The 24,984-nt window shown below is 43.2% G+C and overlaps 1 protein-coding gene and 1 long non-coding RNA gene across 7 annotated transcripts in view; one reads left to right on the forward strand and one right to left on the reverse strand.

Annotated features, from left to right (window-relative positions):
* On the reverse strand, positions 1-19,065 carry LOC127054093 (uncharacterized). 2 transcript variants are annotated; one of them, XR_007775169.1, is made up of 4 exons: positions 18,984-19,065; positions 6,060-6,145; positions 3,143-3,349; positions 1-2,043 (listed from the first exon to the last, which is right to left on the reverse strand). It is a non-coding gene; the product is annotated as an uncharacterized LOC127054093 (long non-coding RNA). The 2 variants fall into 2 exon arrangements; XR_007775168.1 differs by lacking the exon at positions 18,984-19,065 and adding an exon at positions 13,914-14,189.
* The window catches only part of TBATA (thymus, brain and testes associated), a 20,402-nt gene continuing 9,909 nt past the window's right edge, over positions 14,492-24,984 (forward strand). The window contains exons 1-6 of one of the 5 annotated variants that reach the window (XM_050959609.1): positions 14,492-14,589; positions 14,691-14,839; positions 17,523-17,579; positions 20,881-21,128; positions 21,745-21,915; positions 23,754-23,845. In XM_050959609.1, coding sequence (XP_050815566.1) covers positions 14,823-14,839; positions 17,523-17,579; positions 20,881-21,128; positions 21,745-21,915; positions 23,754-23,845 — 585 coding nt within the window. In that variant the 5' untranslated portion in view covers positions 14,492-14,589; positions 14,691-14,822. Of the gene's footprint in view, positions 14,590-14,690; positions 14,840-17,522; positions 17,648-20,880; positions 21,129-21,744; positions 21,916-23,753; positions 23,846-24,984 lie in introns of those variants that run through there. The other 4 variants (XM_050959612.1, XM_050959610.1, XM_050959611.1 and 1 more) reach the window with 4 other exon arrangements.

Genomic DNA, 24,984 nt, shown 5'->3' on the forward strand with positions numbered 1-24,984 from the left:
CGCAGCAATCAGCTGGCTTGTGGCGTTCAGGAGGGAGAAGGGAGGAGCAAGGATTCAGCACACAGGCTCCCCATCCCTTCCCTGCCTCCCAAACACCACAAACCAGCAGATTGCCGTGGGCGAGTGGGAGGGGAGGGAGGAGTGAGAACATGGCATGCGGAGTAAAGGGGGAGGAGGGAAGAAGAGGCGGGTTAAGGGTGGGGGCTTGGGGGAAGGGGGGCATGGGTGGGCCAAGGGTTGAGCCCCCCGCCCCTAGTGCTTGCAGAGTAGGGGAAGCTGCCACTGCACAACATGCTTCTCCTAGCCTACAGTACCTTCAGCCTCCTTGCCTGCCTCATTGTCTCAAGTGCCCGAGCGCTTTGTCTGTTTGGGCTAAGGCGGGGGCACCTCCTAACTATAGTACTGTACTGTGTGGCAAAAAAAAATTTCCCTGGAACCTAACCCCACCATTTACATTCATTCTTATGGGGAAATTGGATTTGCTTAACATTGTTTCACTTAAAGTCGCATTTTTCAGGAACATAACTACAATGTTAAGTGAGGAGTTACTGTAGTTTATTTGTTTTTTCAGTGTAATTGTGCAATCTTGGGGAAGACAGGAGGTAGGAGTAATTGATTATAAGAGCAAGATACACTGATGCTCAATTTTTCCTCATTCCCTCCTCCACCCTGTGTTGTTATTCTCACAGACTGCCACACTACATGGAATCACATTGAGATCAGTGGGTCTCTGTGCTGGTGAGTGGTCTGTCCACAGGCAACCAGTTGCAGGACTACAGCTTAATTCTTTACACAATTGTTATGCATTCAAATTAAGCAAATATAGGTCCTCCTGATCCTGCAAACACTTATGCTTGTGCCTAAGTTATGTACTGCAAAGTCAAAGAGACTACTTGCAGCACATAAAGTTAAGTCAATGTGTAAGTCTTTGCATGAGCATGGCCATAGATTAGATAGGACTAATTCTAATTGGTCTTCATGAAAATCTATAGCTGATTAACACACCAATGCAAATAACATTCAGTCTGTTTTAACTACAATCTTCCAACTGATTGGCATTTGATTTATAATTAAAAACAAACAGACCATTAAAGCTATTTTCTGTATTAGCACAGTTTGAATTCCATTTATTTCAGTAACCATATTTGGGGGGTGATTAAAACAGCAATAAATGTGGCTTTTTAAAAGGTTGAAGCTTTCCTCCTTGTGCCACTGTTCTGGACTCATGAGTTGCTCAAAGTGCTGAAATGAGATTCATCCAAAAATGGATTGAAAACAAATACAACATTCAGGTAGATCAAATATTTATATTTAAAGTCCCTAGACATTAAAAAGGTCATAATAAATTTTAATATTTCCTGAGAATTTAAGACCTGAATTGGTTTAAAGATTATAGTCACGTACCAGGAAAAGACAAAATAGGTGTAAGTTTAATTCCGGATTTTAAAAAAATAGCTAAAAAAAAAATCTCTGCTCAGTTTCCGAGAGCCACATGCACCTCCTATCATAGAAGTTTTCTGCCTTTGGTTTCCAGATAGATGACAATCTGACAAGTGCAAAAACATAACAGAAACAAAACACTGACAAAGCATTTTAGAATACCCACACAGTACGAGTCTGCAAAATGATTAAGTGTGGAGATGAAAGCAAGAGAAGTAAAAAGGATTCAACACCTTAAGTTGTCCAGGGTGCTCAGTCCTTGATGAGCCATGTAAATTGCAGTAGATAGATGATGGAGAAAGTGAATTGGGTTCAGATTTACTTGTCTCTTTGCCATTTTCTCTTTTTCCACTATATTGCTATACAGTTGACAAGAATATTACCACTGGTCAACCCCAAGTATTCAAAATTCATAAGTCAGGCCCTCAAAAAAACATGACATTTTGTTTTTCAAATAATAGAGTTGGGAATATTCTGTATTTGCCTTCTAATTTCCAAGCCTTTAGATTGTACTCACTTCAAGTTTTCTTCTGCTGATAAAAGCACATCCTCTTCTTGATGATATTGGAGACATTAACATCACTGACATGAAAGCACAAGATTCTGGAGACAAACATGGTGATTAGAAACATACACTTAGATTGTTGCAAAAATTGTATTGTGGTTCTGAATTTATAATGATGCCACATTTGTCACTCTCACCTTTTAAACTGCAGCACTGAAACTTTTCCCAGTGATTTCTTCAGAGCTCTGTATCAGTAAGAAACTTTCCCACAGTCTCTCAGGACAGAATGGAAACATATATAGATTGTAAACTCTCCAGGTCAGGAACTCTTTATTATGTGTGTTTGGTATATAAAACAATGGGGCCCTGATCCCCCAATCAGGTCCTCTAGGCACTACCATAATTAATAACGCAGACAAATTATCTTCTCAGCTCCCAGCCTGAGTAACCAGGCCATGAACTGAGAAGATCATAGATCATGGAGCAACAGCAGAGTCACTCTGTTCTAGAGGTTGATTTTCATTATCATGGCTCCACCTGCACTGCCCCCAAAACAGACTTCTTGCCTACATTGGGTTGCAAAGATCCCCTGCAAATCTCTGGCTTCTTTGTGTTTGCTCCCCCATGTTCTGGGCATGCACCCACAATGAAACCACACTGATCCTGCTGTGTTAGAGGTTCTTTGCATCTATGGAGGTATAAAGAATGATCTGACCCTTAGTCAGTTTTTGACATTTATGTCCAGCGTATCCATACAGTATTACCATTTGTCTATTCAAGGCATCAACTGAGGGAGAAAAGGAAGGGGTTCTTAGATAGGTGGATGGGGGTGGACCATTGATTGTTTGTTCTCACACCATAAAGCTCAGAACCTTGTTAATTATGAAGCCCTGACAGCTGGACTCTGATTGTTATAGAATATTGATTGAGAGACTTCTGCCACTGCCATTTATTAAAAATAGTCATCAGTATCAAAATCTCCTCTTCACCCCCATGGTTTCATCAATACTTCTTATTAAAACATTTTTTCTAAACTCTCCTAATCACACAATAAAAAGAAAAATTGTTAACCCTGGCACTGCAGACTAATTCCAACCCATGAGCAGTCAGTGATAAATTGTCCAGAGAGAAGAAGCCACAAGTGAGCTTTTGGAAATAGTAAATTAAGCTGATTTTTACAGTAAAAGAGCATCTTACCCAGGTTCCAGGTCATGTGGCTGACATGGCACAGCTGATTTCCACAGCTGTAGTTGCCTGTGTGCAGAAATATGTCAGGTCAGAGGTGTTTGGGTTGGTCTCTTGCACCTCTATTATTCATTGTCGCATTTCATTGTGATGAGTATCCAGTTCTCATACCTTTCCTGATCTGATGCAATTTGGCATAATTCCACAAATTTCCGTGTTCTGAGAAGAGTAAATGCAACAATAGCCTCAGTGAGTCATGTCAACAAATTAGCAGAACCTAAGGGCAGTAATCTGCCCTCACCTGCTGGAGGCAGTATTTGGTGCAGGGAGGCTTCATCAGCTGACTAAAAGGAATTATATGATTGGCTGAGAGGATCGTATAATTGGTTAAAATTGGTTTAGAGGTGCTCGCCATCTGTCTTTTACAGAAAAACCAACTAGGAGTTTTATTCCAAAAGTAAGCGGTGGGTCAGGTAGTCTAGATCTCTTTACTCTAAGCACAGGAAAATCATTGTCTTGTTTAGAAAGCAAATTAAATTGGATGTGATTTGGTCCTATTATGTTCAGTAGCCGACGTGCCTCATTAGTTTTGCCACAGAATCTACCTCTAACGTACAAAATACATTCCAACTGCAGGCAAGAGTCATGAATGGTCACATTTCTAATATTGTGATGTCAGTGATCTGTGGCTTTTTGGGAACAGATTCTCAAATGATCCTGCTTGACTCTCCAAAACACTTGGTTAAATTGGAAAATGTGGTTTCTGATGAGCCTGCCTACACTAGTAGTAGATACTCAAACCATCATTGCTTCTATCTGTTTGTCTAAGCAGGATGGAATGTCTCTAATGTTACACTCTGTGTAACAGTAGGTCAGATTCCAAAGTACAACACTGGGTCTGGCCTAGTTTGGCAATGCCCTGTCACAGGAGTGACAAACGAAAAACCTGCCCTCTTCTTCACTCATGGGCTGGGAACACTACAGAGGCAGTACACATTCCTATAAGGTATGGATTGGGTCTTTCCAGACACATCATCTTCCCTTCTCATCCTCTGCTAGGAGTGGCAGTGGTGAGCGTCAGAGGCAATTTTTGTAAATCAAGGGTTCTGATCAGTTGAAGACAGTAATAATTTTATTATTTAGTCATATTAACACCAAATTAATTTAGCTTTAAGACCACATTCCTACTGCAGATTATGGAACTTAATTTTAAAAACCTGGTTATACAAGTGTATGAAACTTCTGCTATAGCTCCCACTGATGTAACTCAAGGACAGCTAAACTCAACTTATTGAGCTCTCTCAGAGAAACATGACATGCCCAACTCTTCTAATTGAGTTAACCTGCAAAAGAGAGGTTTGTAACAGAAATGCTGATAGACACTTAACTCTAGTGGGACTATCAAATTTTAGAATAAGGTGTTTTAAAAAGGAATATGAACAATAAGGACCAAACAATGTGTCATGTTTAAGTCATCCCTTATTCCATTCTCACGCTCAAGCAAAATTGGTAGCTTTATTTTGCTTCATTCTTGTCAAAGATGGGTGGTCACTCAAAGGAACTAGCGCAAAGTGGGATGAGTAACTTTTTTCCTCCCTTGGAAGCCAGATTTTCTAAACTGTCTTTCTAGAGCATGAAGTCACTTTTAGGAATAAATCTGAGAGCTGAAGTCCCATGACAGGGTTTGACATCATACCAAATCCTAACACTGCAGTATTGCACTCAGAGGGTCACACAGTTTGAAGTGTCATTCTTCACTCAAAGACACTAAATGATGGGATTCTGCCATTACTTCAGGGGCTGTAAGCAACCTACATGGGTCCTGGAGAGACCTTTCCCCAACATCAGCCATAGGTGGGCAAGGCTGCCTTAGGTGGACCTTTGCTGGCCCCTCCCCCTGAAAACCCAGGGCAAGTGAAAGTCAGAAATCCTATGGCCTACTCAAGAGTAAGGGAAAATGGGGTTTAACAGCCAACAATATTTTTAGCTATTACTTTGTGCATAGCAAATAATATCCTGGCTTACAGTCACTACCCTACCACTATTTCATTGCTTAGCTAATTATACACATGGTGTTAATACATACACTTTAATAGTGTATTTTCAGGAAGCAAGGGGAAACTGTTCAGTATGGAAGTGCTACTTCTCCAGAGCTGAGCTGGCCTGGCAGCAGACAGTTCCAAATTTAAAGTGACAGGAGGAAAAGAACCATAGATCCCTGCTATTTTATCCAGCTTTATGTGCAAGACTCATTTTTCCCATAAAAGCTCCATTTCCAGTGAAAGCATTTTGCAGCAGACAGCATCACTGAAGCTAACATGGAAAGCTATACTTCAGAATACCAACAGTAAGGGACAGCATAGCAATCGCTATTCGATTACATAATAAAAAAAGCTATAACAAAACAGTCCAGCATTTTCTAGACATACCTGGTGTGTGTGGAATATTCTATGCAGAATGCATATGTTTTCATTGCAGCTCTGCCTAGCCTTAGCAGAAGAGCAAGGAGAATGTTTGCAGTTTTTTAGGGTTACATGCTGCTAGGTGGATGGCCAGTGAGGATTGCTGAGACTGAACTTTTTGTTAAGTTGTTGGGTTTTGTTGTAGTTAAGAAAAACTTTAAGAGCCTTAGAACTATCAGCTGATACACTTAGAAGTATGCAGTTATAGACCAGCTGTCAGGGTTACCCTCATCTTCCTGTGTAGTAACCATGCTTTTTACATCTGGTTTAAGGCCCTGATCCTGCAATGAACTCTGCATGGTGACAAGCCCCGCTGGAGCCAATAGCTGTCCGCAGAGCTCCTCTGTAGTGTCAGTTCCTTAGACTGCAAGCTCTCTGGGGCAGGAAGCACACCTTTCTAGACAACTGTATTGAGGCCACAATCCCAACTGAGACTTCTGGGTGCTGATAAAGCAGTGTGCACTCACCAGCCAGGGATGGAAGAATAAAGTCCCAGCTCCAAATCTCTTCACATCACTTTCTTCTGGGCTTCCTTTATTTCCAAAAAATGAAACTAAAGACAAGACTAAATCAACTCCAATTACTAGGTAACAACCAGCCACGGTCTTGCCACCTGGAAAGAGAGACAACACACCCTTTCCCTATGGCAGTCTTTCTCAACCTTTCCAGACTACTGTACCCTTTCAGGAGTCTGATTTGTCTTGCCTACCCCCAAGTTTCACCTCACTTAAAAACTACTTGCTTACAAATATCAGATATAAAAATACAAAACAGGGTCACAGCTCACTATTACTGAAAAATCGCTTACCATCTCATTTTTACCATATAATTATAAAATAAACAATTGGAATATCAATATTGTACTAACATTTCAGTGTGATACTGGAGCCTGTTTTTCACTTGTGAGAAGCCTGCGCCTCAGGCATTGGCTTCTTAGCTTCACAGGGCCCCCTGTGGTGTGGAACTCTGGGCCATTAACCTGCTGGGCACCCCCTAATGCCAGCCCTGCACTTGAGACTCCCCATAACCTGTCCTGTGACCCCTTTGGGGGCTGCAACCTCCAGGTTGAGAAACACTGACCTAGATGAGTTGAATACCCATGGAAAACCTCTGAGTACTCCAGGGGTATATGTACCCCTGGTTGAGAATCACTGTCCTGTGGTAACTTCCCCTATCCTACCTTCCTTTTCCCTTTTATCACTTTGCCCAGATCAACCATCTGAGAGGCAGGAACCTAGTAACTCCTTACATGCCAGAGAGCCTTTACATCTCATGACAATGCTAATGGAGCAGAAAAACAGGCTCATCCCTATTGTATTTTGAAATTGGAATAATATTTCATAAATACTTAAAAAGAATCATAGTTTGTGGCTTACATTTACTTTAGCAGTTCTTATGTTTTAGTGCTTAAAGATGTAATGGCATGTAGGGATGATTAAATACACACTTCACATATTTGAGGGCTTTATCACCAAATATTAGTTATTTTTTCAAAAAATGCACAAATTCTGAGCCACCAAATTGGTTGACTATAGCCTGCAAATAATACTGATCCCATTTCCCAGTATAGCAGATATAACTCATGCACAGGTGACGATAATGCTTCTTTGATGAGCATTAATGTAATTGGATATCATTTCCAGCTAAACTGTAGCTATTCACTAGGGAAGAACACTTTCTTAATATATGGTTAATTGCTGTTGCTGGTATAGCTACAGGAAAGAGATCAGACAGGGAATAGTCTCAATACTTCAGATGAGGATTTGTCAAACTCTATAGCTCCTGAATTAAATGAATGTTTATGCTCAAGCTACTTTTAACAGGAGACACTTATGGCAACAAGCGTGTTTATGTTGATTACTTTAATCTTGCTCCTGTAAACTGTTGTTTTGATGTTCTTTAAATTATCAAAGGTGTTTAAAGGATTCTGCCTAACATACTTTCAAATTGTATCTTTCATGTGAATCCTATCAACTTGTTTAATTGTGAAAATATACATGAAATGCAGTGGGACTTGGACTGGTGACTCATGCCTCTCATAATTCTTCAGAATACAGGGGAGCAAGAATTTTTGTAACTGCATTTGAAGCTTTTCAAATTTAATTTTCACTCTAAAACATGAGCTGCTGAAGTAGGCTGTTTTTCCATTTGAAGAAGGAAGTCGGGGAGGTGGGAAGGGAAATGCCCAAAGCAGCAGTAAACTTGGGTGAAAGGGCTGGAAGTATGTCTCTCCCCTGTATATAACACATCATATATGAGCTGCACTTACACCAGCTGTCTGGTGGGGTTCGTGATAAGGCAGTGCCAGCCTGTGGCTCTGTTTTTGGTAACAGAGAGCACTGGCAAATGAAAAATGATTCTGGCACTGACTTCTCTGGCTGCCTTGATGTTTGTTACTGGAATGTGCATCTGCACACAGTGAGTATAGATTACACTGGTGGATAGAGTACCTTGTATGATTGTTAGGATGTCCTCCCTAGCAAGTAACATTATATCAAGCACAAAGAGGTGATCGATTTTGTTATTAGAGCACACAGGCTGTAAACAAATGCAGTGTTGATGGTAGCATGTCAACTGAAAAGTAAGGATGGAAAAAGAGTAAAACATGCACAGACATGATGGTTTACATGCTCTCCAATTACGCCTATCTTCGCATCCAACACGTTGTTAATAGCAGGACTAATGGACTGTCCCAATGACTTCTAGAGTTAAAGGAACAGTCTACACTAGCAAATGTGGCACACCAAAATATAAACACAAAAGTCCTTTACTTTGACGTTCAAAAAAGCATTTTTCCATGGGCTACACGAAAACCAGTATATTCCTTTAGCTGGTTTCATAGTAAGAAATTAACTAACACAACCCAGAACTGTAAGGGTACTTAGAGACTTTCCAAAGTGACTCATGATATGGGGTGCCCTTTGAAAAAGGCCTGATTTGTTTCAGATGATAGGTGCTCAGTGCTTTCTGAAAGGGGAGTCCCTTGAAGAAGTCTCTACTTAAGCCTTCATAATAAAATATAATCGTGATAATCAATGATATAAGTACGTAAAAGAAAAAAAAATTGCCCACAAGAAAATCAAGTGAAGAGCAGAATAAATGTAGGTCTTCCATGGGGGGAGAGAAATGTCAATCATCCAAAAATACCTCAGAGATAAAGAGGATTGCCCATTATATTTTTAAAATATTCTTTAGGATCCTGAAATATCAATTATGGTGTTAGTTACACTTACATCCCTTTCTATTCCGCTAAATCCTGCTTATTCAAGTCCTATTTAAAAATACTTGTATTCTCCCTATTCAGCAGGAGAAGGAGGTTAAACTTAAAAGACTCTTCAATTATATATGAAAAGGCAGATCTGCTGGCAGCTTGGAGATGAGTAGCTGCATATCTGAGAGCAGGTGAGCACTTATACGCTTCCTGCTATTACATATTTAAAACCCAAAAGGTGCTGTGCAGTAGCAGTACTGTACATGTTAGCTGAGGTTTTAGTTTTTGCTGAAATATAAAAAAAAAATCTAGCAATGAAGATCTGTTCTTCAACACTTAGTAGGTTTTGCAGATCCATTCAGCAGAGCTTTTCGTGTTGTTCCCTACTTCCCTGACAATTGGCAGTCTGCATCCTCTCTCCTAAGTACTTTGGGCCCTAAGTTTCATTGACCATCAGTTTTACACTGACTTGGCTTTTAAACTGTCTCCAGTCTAGTACTCTACATTCCAAGGAAATCGCATAGTAAGACTTCTCCCTTCCTTCTCCCCCTCCTCCCAACCCTACCCCCACCCCAGCCAACTGCTAGTCTCTCACCCTTGCAGAAGGGCATTAATGATCCATTGTAAAGATCTTGTTAAACAGTCTCTTACTAAATCAAGATCCCAAATCAATAGCAAAGAATAGATTGGTTTACAAGCCTATGTTAAAAATAAATTAATAAATCGTTGTATCTCCAATTGACAGGACTGGAATGGTTTCCCTTGCAACAGCTGAGATTGAACCATGCAGCAAGGATGGAGCATTCACAGCATCTTGTACAATTGTGTTAACATAGATGGTCACGTCTCAAGGTCCAAGAAAAATGATCAATAGCTTCTAGATGCATTACAATAGAAAAGTCTCCTGAGAATTATTCGTTTCAGAGGTGCTTCACTTGCAGAATATACCAGATTTTTGTAGCATAATTCAAGTAGTCCGAATACTCTAGGTCAATAATCAGCTGAAGTGACTCAATATCTTGGACCAGAAAATGTGTCCCAGATATACTAGCTCAACTGAACAAGCAAACCAACTCTCTAGCCCTGAATTGTGGAGAAGGCGGCAAGGGGATATCAGAGGCCAAAACTATAGTAGTAGAGAAGAGATCAAAGTAGCATGGAATAGCTCATGGAATTGTTAGAGTCCCTTCATAGTAACTGTCCTTTGACAAAGACAGCAGTGTACAACTTCACATCCTTCAAGACTTATGGATGAGCTCTGTGAAGCTTGATAGCTTGTCCCTTCCACCAACAGAAGTTGGTCCACTAAAAGATATTACCTCACCTATCCTGTCACCCTTCAAGCTAGTCACTCAGCTCATTCAGCCACACACTGCAGAGCACACTGCCTTCTAGCCCCTACTAGCCCAAAGAGTAAAGGACTGAAACCTGTATCCCATATCATGCAGCCACTATGCTACCAATTTAGCCACCCCCAATACTTACTAATGCATCTATAGTGAAGTATAAAATATTGTTACAGATGGAGATTTTGGATGACTTGAAATGTAATGACCTCTGCAGTTCACAAATACTACTCTTTTAAGAGAATATGTCTTCATCCCAAGCTTGCCCCTGTCGCTGCACTGTGTGGTAGAAGAAATGAAGTCTCATGACACAAGTTACAGACATTCTGCTTTTCATTTTGGTGCCTGGTGCCACTTTGTTTTCTGTGTGACCTGTGTTGAGCTGTTACTGTGATGTCCCAGTTAATACTGTCACCTCTCTAGCTTCACTGGATCACATAGTTTCCCTGTTGCTGGCTTCTTTTCCCTTCTGTCTGTAATAATAGCAGGGTATGTCTACACTACGGGATTATTCCGATTTTACATAAACCGGTTTTGTAAAACAGATTGTATAAAGTCGAGTGCACGCGGCCACACTAAGCGCATTAATTCGGGGGTGTGCGTCCATGGTCTGAGGCTAGCATCGATTTCTGGAGCGTTGCACTGTGGGTAGCTATTCTGTAGCTATCTCATAGTTCCCGCAGTCTCCTCCACCCCTTGAAATTCTGGGTTGAGATCCCAGTGCCTGATGGGGCAAAAATCATTGTCGCTGGTGGTTCTGGGTAAATGTCGTCAGTCATTCTTTCCTCCGGGAAAGCAACGGCAGACAATCATTTCACGCCCTTTTTCCCTGGATTGGTCTGGCAGATGCCAACCATGGAGCCCTTTCAGCTTTTTTTTACCGTCACCGTATGTGTACTGGATGCCGCTGACAGAGGCGATACTGCAGCGCTACACAGCAGCATTCATTTGCTTTTGCATGATAGCAGAGATTGTTATCAGTCGTTCTGTACCATCTGCTGCCATTGTAAATTGGCAATGAGATGACGGTTATCTGTCGTTCTGTACCGTCTGCTGCTATCATGGGTGCCCTTGGCTGAGGTCGGCCGGGGGCGCAAAGGCAAAAATGGGAATGACTCCCCGAGTCAATCCCTCCTTTATGGTATCTAAAAATAGAGTCAGTCCTGCCTAGAATATGGGGCAAGTGTACTAGAGAAGCAGTGTATCAGAGAGCACAGCCGCTCCGTGTCACATCCCGCAGAAATGATGAGCTGCATGCCATTCATGGGGGTGCCCCTGCAACAACCCCACCCGTTGCTTCCCTCCTCCCCAACCTTCCTGGGCTACCGTGGCAGTGTCCCCCCCATTTGTGTCATGAAGTTATAAAGAATGCAGGAATAAGAAACAGTGACTTGTTAGTGAGATAAAATGAGGGGGAGGCAGCTGCTATGATAGTCCAGGCAGGACATTAAGTGGTGTGGGGGAGAGGAGCCTAGCCTCCAGCTGCTATGATAGTCCAGGCAGTACAGAATCTTTTCTTTACACATGAAAGGGAGGGGGCTGATTGAAGCTCATCCCCCAGTTGCTATGATGAGGACAGTTACGAGCCGTTCTGTCTCATCTACTGGGAATGACCAGGAATCATTCCTATTTTTACCCAGGCGCCCCCCCTGGCCGGCCTCACCTGAGGCCAGCCAGGAGTATTCAGCAGCTATCAAGCATATTGTACTGTCTGCCACCAGGGAGGGAAGAGGAGCGGATACTGCTTTTTACTGCCGCAGCATCGCGTCTATCAGCAGCATTCAGTACACATAGGGTGACATTAAAAAAAGTCAAGAAACGATTTTTTCCCTTTTCTTTCATGTGGGGGGGGAGGGAGTAAATTGACGAGCTATACCCTGAACCACGCCGGACAATGTGTTTGAACCTACAGGCACTGGGAGCTCAGCCAAGAATGCAAATACTTTTCGGAGACTGCTGTGGACTGTGGGATAGCAGGAGTCCTCAGTCCCCCCTCCCTCCCTCCATGAGCGTCCTTTGATTCTTTGGCTTTCCGTTAAGCTTGTCACGCAGCACTGTGTAGCCTGGAGATTTTTTTTTCAAACACTTTGGCATTTCGTCTTCTGTAATGGAGCTCTGATAGAACAGATTCGTCTCCCCATACAGCAATCAGATCCTGTATCTCCCGTACGGTCCATGCTGGAGCTCTTTTTGGATTTGGGACTGCATCACCACCCGCGCTGATCAGAGCTCCACGCTGGGCAAACAGGAAATGAAATTCAAAAGTTCGCGGGGCTTTTCCTGTTTACCTGGCCAGTGCATCCGAGTTCGGATTGCTGTCCAGAGCAGTCACAATGGTGCACTGTGGTATACCGCCCGGAGGCCAATACCATCGATTTGCGGCCACACTAACCCTAATCCGATATGGTAATACCAATTTTAGCGCTACTCCTCTCGTTGGGGAGGAGTACAGAAACCAGTTTAAAGAGCCCTTTATATCGATATAAAGGACCTCGTTGTGCGGACGGGTACAGCGTTAAATCGGTTTAACGCTGCTAAAATCGGTTTAAACGAGTAGTGTAGACCAGGCCGCAGTCTGTAATAAAAATCTAATGCTTCCTACAACTTCACAGTGCATTACTGAGCCTATGTTTCAAATTGGCAGACTTTAACACAGTGGTAGCATGCAAAACAGATGAATGTCAATACATATTCATGCCATGGGCTAATAATGCAGCAGCAGAAACACAAGAAAGATCAACATTCCATCTAGTTCTGCGTTCTCTCCTTGACAGGAACATCTACCGAATGCTGCAGAAAAGGGTGAAAATGCCCAAATGTGTAGCTGTGTGATGTGTTTGTGTTGAGTTGGTGGGGAAATTTCTTCTCATTGTAGCTGATGATCAGCTCATGCACTGAAGCATAAAGATTGGTAGCTGATGTAAATCTTATCCTAGCTTGTATAACTGAAGGTAAAGCAGTGGAGCATATCCATACTTTGTGCAATTCTCGGTCCAATTAATATAGCATGAGGACATGAAGGAACTTAGCTCGTTGGAACATAACACAATTTTAGGAACAAGAAAAATTATTTTGTCCTAACAAGCCTGCTAATGTTATGTAACTTTCAGCCCACATTCTTGCAGTAAAAGTCCAGATTCTAAATCCTAAATTCATGTCTACTCTTTGCTGTGATGGCCTCCTATGGCAATTTTTGCCATATATTTAGTATTCACTGAGTGAAATTTTTCTGCTTGAGAATCCTATTTTCTCTCAATCATTAAAAAGTGAGTCAAGATAATTTACTCTTAAACACCTTGTTCAGAGTCTGGAGGGCCTCCCACTAGGTCACCTCCAAATCTCCGCCTACTGGAGGCATCAGACCATCCTTTTATTTCCAGATTTCAGTCTCTTACTGTTTTTCCAATAGGCACCATGAACTTCTCTCTCTGCCAAGTGTGCACATGTTGGGACTGTTTGGTGAAGGTAAGTATGACTGGATACACACCTCATGCCACATTCTCTTTATGGAATATATGTTTCTCTAAGGTGGCAGCTGTCCAGGGTAGACTGTGCTTCATCTGTTTAAAGATCTGCCTTCCTATTTATATGCAATGTGTATATGCAATAATAATTCCAAAGAAAATGCATTACACTTTGCATCCTTAGGGTTTTTAAATTAGCAGGAAAAGTTCCTGACCTCAAGAAGTACATTTTGCCCCCATAGAATTGAAGTACATCTCTACCTTGGTATAACGCTGTCCTTGGGAGCCAAAAAATCTTACCGTGTTATAGGTGAAACCGTATTATGTTGAACTTGCTTTGATCCACCAGAGTGTGCGGCCCCCTCCCCACCCTCGAGCACTGCTTTACCGTGTTATATCCGAATTCGTGTTATATCGGGTGGCGTTATATCGAGGTAGCAGTGTACTGATTATGCCACTGCTCCCAGAAGAGAAAATTAACAACAGAATGAAAAACAAATATCATTAGGAATTCAAGTAGCCTACTCCTTTCTCAAGATTAGCTGTTTTACAGGAGGCATATGTGATTTGGCTGTAAGTCTGTCTGTTTAGGTCTATGAGTACTTAGCTTCAGATGTGCAGTGCTGGAACTTGCTTCTACCACTTTGACACACCCAGCTAATCTTACTTGCCTCTCACATTGAAAACCTCAAGATGTAACTATGGAGAGCAATTGAGAATAAGATTAGTAAGATAAAGAGCAAGGGGGGTTATATGACTGCCCCGTTTGGGGGTGGAGGAGGAGGGGAAATTGAACACTGGGAGAAAGGGGGGGAGGCTTGGCTGCTGTCACCAAAAGTGTAACCTAGCAACCTGAACACAATCAGGGACAAAGTAAACAGACTTTTTAACAGAAGTGAGGTAACTTTGCATGTCTCCCTCCAGACCGTGGGAGCAAAGGGGACTCATTCCCCAAGCTATGGTAGCAGTGTAAATGGTGAGTAGGTCCTTTATATATATTTAATAACAGGCACATTTCTGGCTTTTACTGCTTTTCTTTGCTCAAATACCACAGTCCTAACTTTCCCTTTGAAACAGCAGCCCTCTGAAATGTAGGAAGCTGGGGAGAGGAAGCTTCTAGCAAGTAGCCCTGATTTATGCAAATATGTCCAAACAAGTTATGGTCCCAGGCCACCTGTGTGTGAAAAGAAAGGTACACTCGCACATAAAATGGCTGGGATGGGCAGGTAGGTAGCTTCATAATTCCCAAAGTCTGAGACTTAGTCCTGCTGCTTTTATAGCCCTCGTGTTTGAGTGTCCACTCCCCCACATTACCTTGGTTATTATTGTTTGTGTTTTTCTTATCTCATGCCTGAGCCTACAAGGTATTCAGAACTCTCAACTCCCATTAGCTTCAGGAAGAGTTGACAGTGCTCAGCATTTTGCAAGATCAGGCTAGTTTTGTTTCTCAGCTCTGACTATTTACATGATTAGCAGAGTCCCTGCTGGCATTATTTTATGTATTTATTTATTTGCATTACCGTTGATCTTGGTTGGGGTCTCCAGGTACAGAGCCCCATTGTGCTAGTCGCTGTACATAAATGTAGAATGAACCAGTCCCTGCTCTGAATAGCTTACAATCTATATAAATAGATAAGATAAACAAATGATGGGAGAATATAAGTACCATTATCTTCATTTTACAGTGGAAGAATTGAAGCATAGAGAGATTAAGTGTCTTGCCCCAGATCACACAAGAGATCTGTGGAACAGCTAGGATTTGAATGTAGCTCTGCTAAATTGCAGTCTACCAGCTTAATCACAAGACCATCCTGCCTGTGCCTTCTGGGCATACTACTATTCGGAAGGTTTCCCCTGAATTAAAATACATTTTTAGGGAGTTTTCAAAGAGTTTTAGAAATGAGGGGTGAAAAGATTTATTAGGTCATCTAATTAAAGTACAAACATACACCAATCCTATACACCTCAGCTGGGAAACCAACTATATGTCTACAGCTCACAATTTTGATTCATACAGTAGATCCATCACAATAGTGAAACTGCCACAAGTCTGTTTCACAAGGGGAAGAACAAGCCTTAAATTACTGGGGAGATGAGGATCAGCGCCACCCAGGGGGCAAGTGTGGCAATTTGCTCCAGGCCCCGCAGGGGCCCCCACGAGAATATAGTATTGCAACTTTTTTTTATGGAAGGGGCCCCCGAAATTGTTTTGCCCCAGGCCCCCTGAATCCTCTGGGCAGCCCTGCAGAGGATTTATTTAAATGAACTTTAATTAAATAACTCACAGTGACTTGTTAAGGTGTCAACTTGGACAAGAGGAGACTAAGGGGGGATATGATAGAGGTATATAAAATCATGAGTGATGTGGAGAAAGTGGATAAGGAAAAGTTATTTACTTATTCCCATAATACAAGAACTAGGGGTCACCAAATGAAATTAATAGGTAGCAGGTTTAAAACAAATATAAAGAAGTTCTTCTTCACACAGCGCACAGTCAACTTGTGGAACTCTTTACCTGAGGAGGTTGTGAAGGCTAGGACTATAACAGTGTTTAAAAGGGAACTGGATAAATTCATGGTGGCTAAGTCCATAAATGGCTATTAGCCAGGAACGGTAAAGAATGGTGTCCCTAGCCTCTGTTCACCAGAGGATGGAGATGGATGGCAGGAGATAAATCACTTGATCATTGCCTGTTAGGTTCACTCCCTCTGGGGCACCTGGCATTGGCCACTGTCAGTAGACAGATACGGGGCTAGATGGACCTTTGGTCTGACCCAGTACGGCTGTTCTTGTGTTCTTATGTTATGTTCTTATGTCATCTGTCTGATGACTGGTGAGGGCTGGCTGGATTTCTTATGGCCCACTGTTTACATGTGACTGCATTGTTGGGGTGCTGCTGAATATGAGGGGGGTATCATAATCTCCTCCTAGGCCTGATCACTGAGATCCACACTACAGTTTGCAAAATACTTCTTTAAACTTCACTTGCTTCCTGCCCAGCTGCCTCTTCAGCACCAGGCATTCTTTAGAATTACCATGGGGGTGGCAAGGTGGTGGTTTGGCCTAGGTAGGGCATGGACAAAATAGCTTTCAAACAGATATTCAAGCACTGACTTTTAAATAGCTGTAGTTTCTAAACTCCTAGCTAAAGAAATGCTCAAGCAAATATAGATAAATTATATGTCAATGATCTCCCCAGTGGGCTCCCCTTCAGTTACATTTGAAATGATGAATTATGAAACAGAGGGTAGAGGGAAATGATAGCATCTAAAGCATCTTCCTGTGGTTTGTTCTGCCCTTTTTTAGTACGTGTGGCGTGTTTGAAACAAACCTATGCCCATGGGTACTGAGCAATGACTCCCACTAATCCCTGATAAGCACCAACCCACACCCAGGGCCTGTTGTGTGATTTAGGGATTCATTGTGCAGTCACAAGGTGACCAGTGTCATGATTCCTGAGGGAACCCATGAAAGCCCTGAGGGAGTAAGTCTTTGTTTCTATTTGTAAATGTTACTTCAGGAAGCACCTGCCAAAACAGTGTGGTATAATAATACTCCTCCCTTACAGAACGTTTTATAAACATTCACTAATCCTCACAACACCCCTGTGAGGGAGATACTGTTAGCCCCATTTTACAGGTGAGGAAACTGACACAAAGAGAGGTCAATGGTTTGAGTGTTGTGAGAGCTCAACACCTCTCAAACCATGGTATAAGTGAGTTCAGGAGCTGAATGTACCTTAAATTATAGCAATGGTGCAAAGAAAGATTCTGTCTCCCCACACAACAGATGCAGAGTGTCTCCATAGGTATATAGAACACGTACATAGAATCCATGTGTCTGAATTCCCAACTGAACTGTGCAGCTACGGATGCTGGAATAATCACCAATTTTTCTGTGTTGTCATAGAATCACTAAAATGGCAACAGAGATAAAAAACTTGGAACCTGTTCTTCAGCAGCTGGAGTAAGTACCCAAGTGCCATTCCCTGTATTTGGAAGAAACATCTAAGCAGCAATGCCATGAGTGAGCAGGTGGGAAAGCAGCAGCTTGTACCCCTGGAAACAGTAACTGAGCTGATGGGGCTTCTAACTAAAAATGGTCATATGGGGTGGTGATAGGTGTTTCATTGCTGACAGAGGGACGCCTGCTGGGCCCATCTCCATCAGGCAGACAAAAGAAACATTCTGCTTGAAGTTTGGCGTGTTAGCTTTCTAGCTAATAAACCTGTGCACACCAAGTTTCATGTGCAGTGACATAAACAGAGTTCAAGTTACATTGTGTGGTAACAACACTGAGTGACGTACAATCAAAAAGTCTGGTTTTGGTTTTCATTTTGAAACCATGGGTGATAACTACAGAGGCAGCATCCATTCCCAGAACTAAACCTGGGTGAATCGTTCATAACAAATAATTCACAATGAATGTCACCTTGTTTCCTGTTCCCACTTTGTTTGCAAAAAGAGAACATTTTTCCGAACTATATTTTCAGTATGAAATTATTCACTGAGTAATTTCTGCTGATAATCCTTGGTCTGTGGCTTGTTTATGAGCAGTTTGTTGGGGATGTTCAGTGCCTTCAGAGTGAGCTGTTTTATTTAGATGCCCAGGGCTAGATTCTCTATATGTGAGCTGGCTCTTTTACACTGTCCTTGGGACAAAGGAGGCATAACAGGATTACTGGGGATTCCCCTTTTGTAGGTGAATTCCAGGCTGGTATAGAAGCTGAGTAGTCAGTTGTATGCCACCTCTTCATGCCCTGCTCCAAAGATAGGGGGCACATCAGGGAGAAGAGGCATGTTGGGGTAATTCTGAGACAGCAGAACAGCCATCTAAGGGGCTATTATAGCTGGGGTAGGTTACAACAACTGGAGGCTATTCTTATACTTACAGGAAGGGATGAACTGTCCCCTGGCTGCCCGCAGCCTCAGTGGGGTGTAAAGGTGGCTCTAAACCAGGGCTGGGCAAACATTTTGGGCTGAGGGCCACATCTGGGTGGGGAAGTTGTATGCAGGGCCAGGGCAGGGGGTTGGGGTGCGGGAGGGAGTGCAGGATGTGGGAAGGGGTGCGGTGTGGAGAAAAGTCTCAGGGCAAGGGACTGGGGCAGAGGAGGGGTGCGGGCTGTATGAGGGGGCTCAGGGAAGGGGATTGGGGTGCAGGAGGAGTGCAGAATGCAGGAGGGGGCCAGGGCAGGGGTGCAGGAGGGGTGTGCACTGTGGGAGGGGGTGTATGGGGTACAGGGTGCAGCAGGGAGCTCAGGGCAGGGGGTTGGGATGCAGGAGGGGTGCGAGGTGCAGGCAGGGGGCTTAGGGCAGGGAGTTGGGGGGCAGGGTGCAGGAGGGGTTTGGGCTCTGGCCTGGCACAGCTTACCTAAAGCAGCTCCAGGGTGGCAACGGCACGCATCAGGGCCAGGGCAGGCTCCTTGCCTTCCTGCTCTGTCCCTGGCCCCGGCTCCAGGAAGCGCTGCAGCCCCTGTGGGAGGGGGGAGGAGAAGGGTTCCTCATGTGCCGCTCTTGCTGTGCCTCCAGGTACCTCCCCCAAAGCTCCCATTGGCCGCGGTTCCCCATTCCCAGCCAATGAAGCTGCGGGGGGAGTGTCTGGATGTAAGGTCAACACACGGCGCCCTCTGCCCCCAGCCCCACGGGCCGCAGGGAAGTGGTACCGGCTGCTTCTGAGAGCGGTACGGGGTCTACGGCACTGGTGGGGGCAATCCCGCAGGCTGGATCCAAAGCCCTGAGGGGCCGGATCTGGCCCGCTGGCCATAGTTTGCCCATCCCTGCTCTAAACCACCTTTTTCCCAACACCCCAAGTCTTGCTCATAGTACATAGAGTATGTTTCCATTCCCTGATTGGATGAGCACAATGCTTAGAATCAGGTTTCTGATGCTAATACTCATGATAATGAATTCAAATGCACTTTCTACAAAAGTTGCCTGAAAAACCTGCCATTTCTACAAACATGGCTGTCCATCAACTTGTATTTGTGTGTAAAGCAAACACAGAAGGGCTCTCAATGAATATTCAGGCAAAATTCAGCATTTACTCAGCTCTACTCAGTAGTTAATAGCCCCTGTTTGAAATACTGCCTGGGCCTGCAAATCACTTCCAAAGAAACCTTCCCTGCTCACCATTCTTCTGCTGCAACAGAGAGCATTTTGAAAACTTTGTTCCTGCCAAAGCATAGAGCACTCTGATACTTAGTGGGCTGCCATCGGGAACTACGTGGGGAGTCCTAAAATGGTCTTTTTTTGTAGCACTTCAAAGGGATCAGAGCTGAGTTAAGATGATCATGAGGAAAAATCAGAACCCACATATTCCTGGGTCTCCTATGCTTCTGATCTAGGAAACAGAACACTGAGGCAGACACTCCAGTAAAATATGATGATGTTTTTTTCTAGCTAAGAAATGCAGTGAAGCATGAGTATGATGCTGCAATAGCTCCTGCTCCTCATATTAGCGTTGATGCTGATAATGCTAGGAGTCATCTGATGAAATGTCAGCTAATGATCCTCTGAATGGAGGAGTTTTTGTCAGTTTTGAGAATGTGATCTCAGTGCTGTGGTAAAGTTGTACTTGTAACCTTTCCTGTCTCAGCAGATGACAGATTAAGAAACCATGACTCTGAGTCACTCATCAAAGCTGCCAGCTGGGGCAGTTCTCAGTTGTTTTTGTTTTCATGGGGTTTTCCTCAGAAGGCTCCTTTTTCTGCATGTCAGCAGAAACACAGGAGTCTGTGTGGGCTTGCTTCTCAGCTTCCATACTCATGTGAGCTCTTGCTGGCCTACAGGTAACAACAAAGTGTTCGCATAAATACAGAACGGACCTGTTCAACACACGCAGCAAACTTTCCTATCAGCTTCTCTTCACTCGGGTATTTCATTCAAGCTGTTTTTCCTCAGTAAATTTGTCTAGAGCATTAAGTGCATTTCAGGTGGGTACAAAATTCAGATCCAAGATTTCCCTTTCTGTAAATGAAACATTCTAACAAAGTCTGCCCCAATGTCAATAAGGGAGAGGATTTCCTCAGTTTGTCGCAATCCCTTGGGATGTGGAGGAAAAGAATAGGTGATGGTGGATCTCTCTGCCTGGTCACAATGGCCTTGGGGTGAAATCCGTGAGAGGAAGATAACCTGCACTGGAGTTTGGTGCTTACTCCGAATGGACTCTTACTCTGCCTTCCATGAACCTGACTTGTACCTAAGATACAGACATTTTCATAAAATGTGATGGCATGCTGGTAAGTGGTTTTCTTCTCTTTTTCGCCAAGAACCAAGTGTATATCTGCTAAGGAGAAGATGGAGATGCTAAGGAGCCCAGTTGCTGGTCCAGTCAAAGGAAAAGACATCACAGCATTAGCAGGGAAACTCAAACACGTGGCCCTGAACACGCCACTGCGGTTTAGTACGGAAGCCACGAGACCCCAGTCAAAGAACAACTCTCGCTTTGGCAACCTCAGCCACCATTCCTTCTTCTCACGGCACAACCCCCATCCTCACCGAGTGACCCACATCCAAGGTATGGCCTTAGGATGGAGGGCAGGAAACGGGAATTGAAGGCATTAATTATGTGGCCATTCTTTGCTGAGAAGCAGAGGTCAGATGGGGTGGGAGGAAACGGAAAAAACCATGTAATGCTTCAGCACAGGCCTGATTGCAGAGCACAGTGGGATATGAGGAAAGTAGCAGAACTCTGACTGTATAATGTTTCTAGAGTAAGTGTTGTCCTGGTAGTTATTCTGAGCAGCTGTGATGATCTGAGACTCCTTAGGTTAATCCCATGCATGTCTTTGCTCCATCCCAGGACCTAGTTCAGAAAATCAGCTACTGCATCATCTGGATAAAATAATCCCAGCTGTGTATTTGCAGTAGTGTAATTCATCCAAATTGTGTATTCCCTAACTAAATAGAGATCTATAAACATAGGTGCTTCAGGAATCCATTCAGTATTATTGGGGCCAGGAAGGAAAATTGATCTATGTATGCCATAGCAGAACACATGCACCTACAGATTTATTATTCAGGCAGAAAGTAAATGCTGTGTGTGTTACGCAAGGTGAAAGACACAATTTTCTTGTGTGCTTCTTCCATTGAGTTACTCACTGATATTTGCCTCTTTTCATTTTCTTTTGTAGGCTTAAATGGCGTCCCCATCTGTATCGTTAATGACGGGTGGTCTGTGCTGACCCCTCTGTCGCCTCATCCAATGATAAAAGGCCAGCTTTCTACTACCGTATTGGGGGTACCAGGGGCTCAGATGCCCATTGGAGATCCACATAGTAATCTGGTCCCCAGGTTAACTGTAGGTTAGTGTGCTGTAGACTGCTTGATCAGGATGCCCTGTTAGATGGCCTTTTGTCCAATTAAGTGGAATTCCTTAATTAACAGAATTAGTCATGCTGTACCTGAAATGGTTCTCAAATGACTTCACTTGTTTTGACTTGCTACAGGACTGGAGGTAGATCAGGTCTTACACTGACAAAAGACTCAGACTGATTATTTTTCCTGCCCCTCTGAGCTGAAGTGGTTTTGAACCAGAGGAACATAATGCCAGGTTTCAGAGACATGATGTATTGCCACACAGCACTGGTGGAAAAGCAGATTTACCCCGGCAGAAGTCTTCCTGTGGCATACAAAAGCACCATCAGCTTCTCATTTTTACAAGGGCCAGATAACCCTATTTTAGAACCACTTAATCGCTTGCACATATCCTAAGCAAGTGGAATTATCATGGCAATTAAGTGATGGGCCATGCCATTAAATATCATCATCAGGTTTAAATTGGTTCCTTGCAAACAACCTAATTAACAGTATCTCAAATAAATGGAGTGAGAGTAATTATTTCCTAACCCAAAAGCCTCTTATGTTAGAGCAGTGATTTTCAACCAGGGGTACCCATAGCACTGGGGGTACTCAGAAATCTTCCTCATCTAGATATTTGCCTAGTTTTACAACAAGTGACATAAAAAGCACTAGCAAAGTCAGTACAAACTAAAATTTCATACCAACAGTGACTTGTTTATATTGCTCTATATTCTATACACTGAAATGTAAGTACAATATTTATATTCCAGTTGATTTATTTTATAATTATATAGTAAAAATGAGAAAGTAAGCGATTTTTCAGTAATAGTGTGCTGTGACACTTTTGCATTTTTATGTCTGATTTTCTAAGCTAGTAGTTTTTAAGTGAGGTGAAACTTAGTGGCACACAAAACAAATCAGACTCCTGAGAGGGGTACAGTAGGCTGAAAAGGTTGAGAGCTGCTGGGTTAGAGGTGCCTGCTTGTCCTTTCCCATCTTTCAGAGATATCACTGTGAGCCCAATGCCCCTTTGTTCTGGACTCCTCCGCATTCTCCAGCAGCTTTATTCCTGGCAATATGAAGCCATGGGTTCTCCCTTCAGCTGGAAGGCATCAGACCTCAGACATGCACAATGCTTTGATGTTGCACCAACCACCTGATACAACAGAACCCAAGAAGGGGGCAGGGTGTCTGATTCTGAACTGCTCATCTTGAGCACGAGGCTGTGGCACACAGGGCTCTCACCATGATTTTAGGGTCTCGTTTTTAGCCTTCTGTACCCCCGCAGCCCTGATCCTCCCTGCAGAGCCCAGAGCCCAAACAGGAGGTTTTAACCCTGGAAAAGATCAGAGATTTGAGAGATTCTCCCCTCTTCCCTCCCCTCCTCATCCTCTCATACAGCTCTGCAACAACCCTCCTGTCTGTATGAGCCTCTATCTCCTTCCTGTATTATACTATGAAGTTTGCACATGCATGTTTGTGTTACCTTTAGGGCTACTCATGGTGTGAAATATGGGAAGCTTCCTTTCCACTCGCTCTCATACAAAGAGTATCCCTGCTCAAGATACAGTACATCCCATAATACATTGTAATATATCCAGTGGTTGTAGCTACCGTTTATTTGCATCTCATTTCCATCCATGCTCTGTAGGGGAACTGTTGGCCTCAGGATGAGAGCATGCAAATTCTTTTCCACAGTGAAAATAGGAAGTCATGGATGCCTAGGGGGAGGAATTCAAGGTGTGGTCTCTGTTTAGACATATGCAGGGTTTATAAGTGCTGTAGGAACTAAGTGGTGCTACTATACTGAGCTTTCTCACGTGTCTCCTCTCTCTCACAGGCTCGTTGTCAGATGCATGGAGAGAAGAACTGAGGGAACTCGCTGCCAGAGTTAGTGCTTCCTCCTCCACTGAAATGGAGCAGAAGGAAGTGGTGAGTTTTTCATACTGCGAGCATGACACTTAGGGCTGCTTTGCTATTGAGTGTCATCTAACCAACACCTGGAATGAAATAAAGAAATGGAGGGGAGGGAGCAGAAAAACCTGAAGAGAGTTTTTCATGAGGCAGCTGTATCTCTACTGTAGGTCACGTGTCTGTTGGTGACAGCATCAAGACTTGAAGGGTCATGTGTAAATCTATTTTGTAAAGATGGGTAATTTAAAACTATTTACTCCTAATCTAAACAAGGCAAAATGTGCAATGGAATGTGACCTATGCCCAGATCTGGAGATCCCCAAATTTTGAAGATTGACCGAAATCTGAACCCAGAACGAAATTTTGCGATGATTTATTTGCTTTTATAATGTGCTGGATCGTAACTTCTGGATCTCTACTATCCCATTCTCTGTGGTGTTTAATATCTGGAGCCAAAGTTTGTAGTCTGAGTCTTTAACAACCACACAGAGGGGATCACACCAAAAGGAGAAGTGGGTCAACACTAGTTTTTCACCTCTTGACACATAGGCTCAAATCTGCTTTAGGGGGAAGATGAAATTGGTTTCAACTCTTGTAAAAGCACATCACAAAACAATCGCACAGCAGCACAACTGTTAATCTCCAGTGGAGGGAGGATCAGGACCTACAGGATGTTGCAGGTCAAGATTACGAGCCATGAAAGATCATGGCTAGACACAGCAGAGGTGCTTTAAGTCAGGATCAAAGGACACTGGCAGTGCTGTGGGGGCCAGAGCTAAATACCAATGCATATTACAGATCAGGATTGAGGTGCATATGTAGCACTGCGCAGAGGAAGTTTACACAACCTCTGCATGCACTGTATCAGCTCCAGTGAGTGCTATCAGTCACTCACTTTCAAGAGAACCAAATTCAGCACCCTGGATTAGCATTCTTTAATACTGGGACCGGATAATGTCAGTGTTAACTTATAAATGATTATAGCTGCATAAGGACAGCTATGGGTTTAGATGCAGTGTTTGGGTTTTGACCATTCAGTTGTCTGTCTCTTCTGACTGACAGCAGTAGGTGGTGCACAAGTTTCAATTTTAAATAAAACATTGTTTGCAAAATCAGTGCACAGTTCACAGCTGGAGAGAAACACACCTCCCAGATGA

Source organism: Gopherus flavomarginatus, chromosome 6, assembly GCF_025201925.1.
Source record: "Gopherus flavomarginatus isolate rGopFla2 chromosome 6, rGopFla2.mat.asm, whole genome shotgun sequence".
Classification (NCBI taxonomy): Eukaryota; Metazoa; Chordata; order Testudines; family Testudinidae; genus Gopherus; species Gopherus flavomarginatus.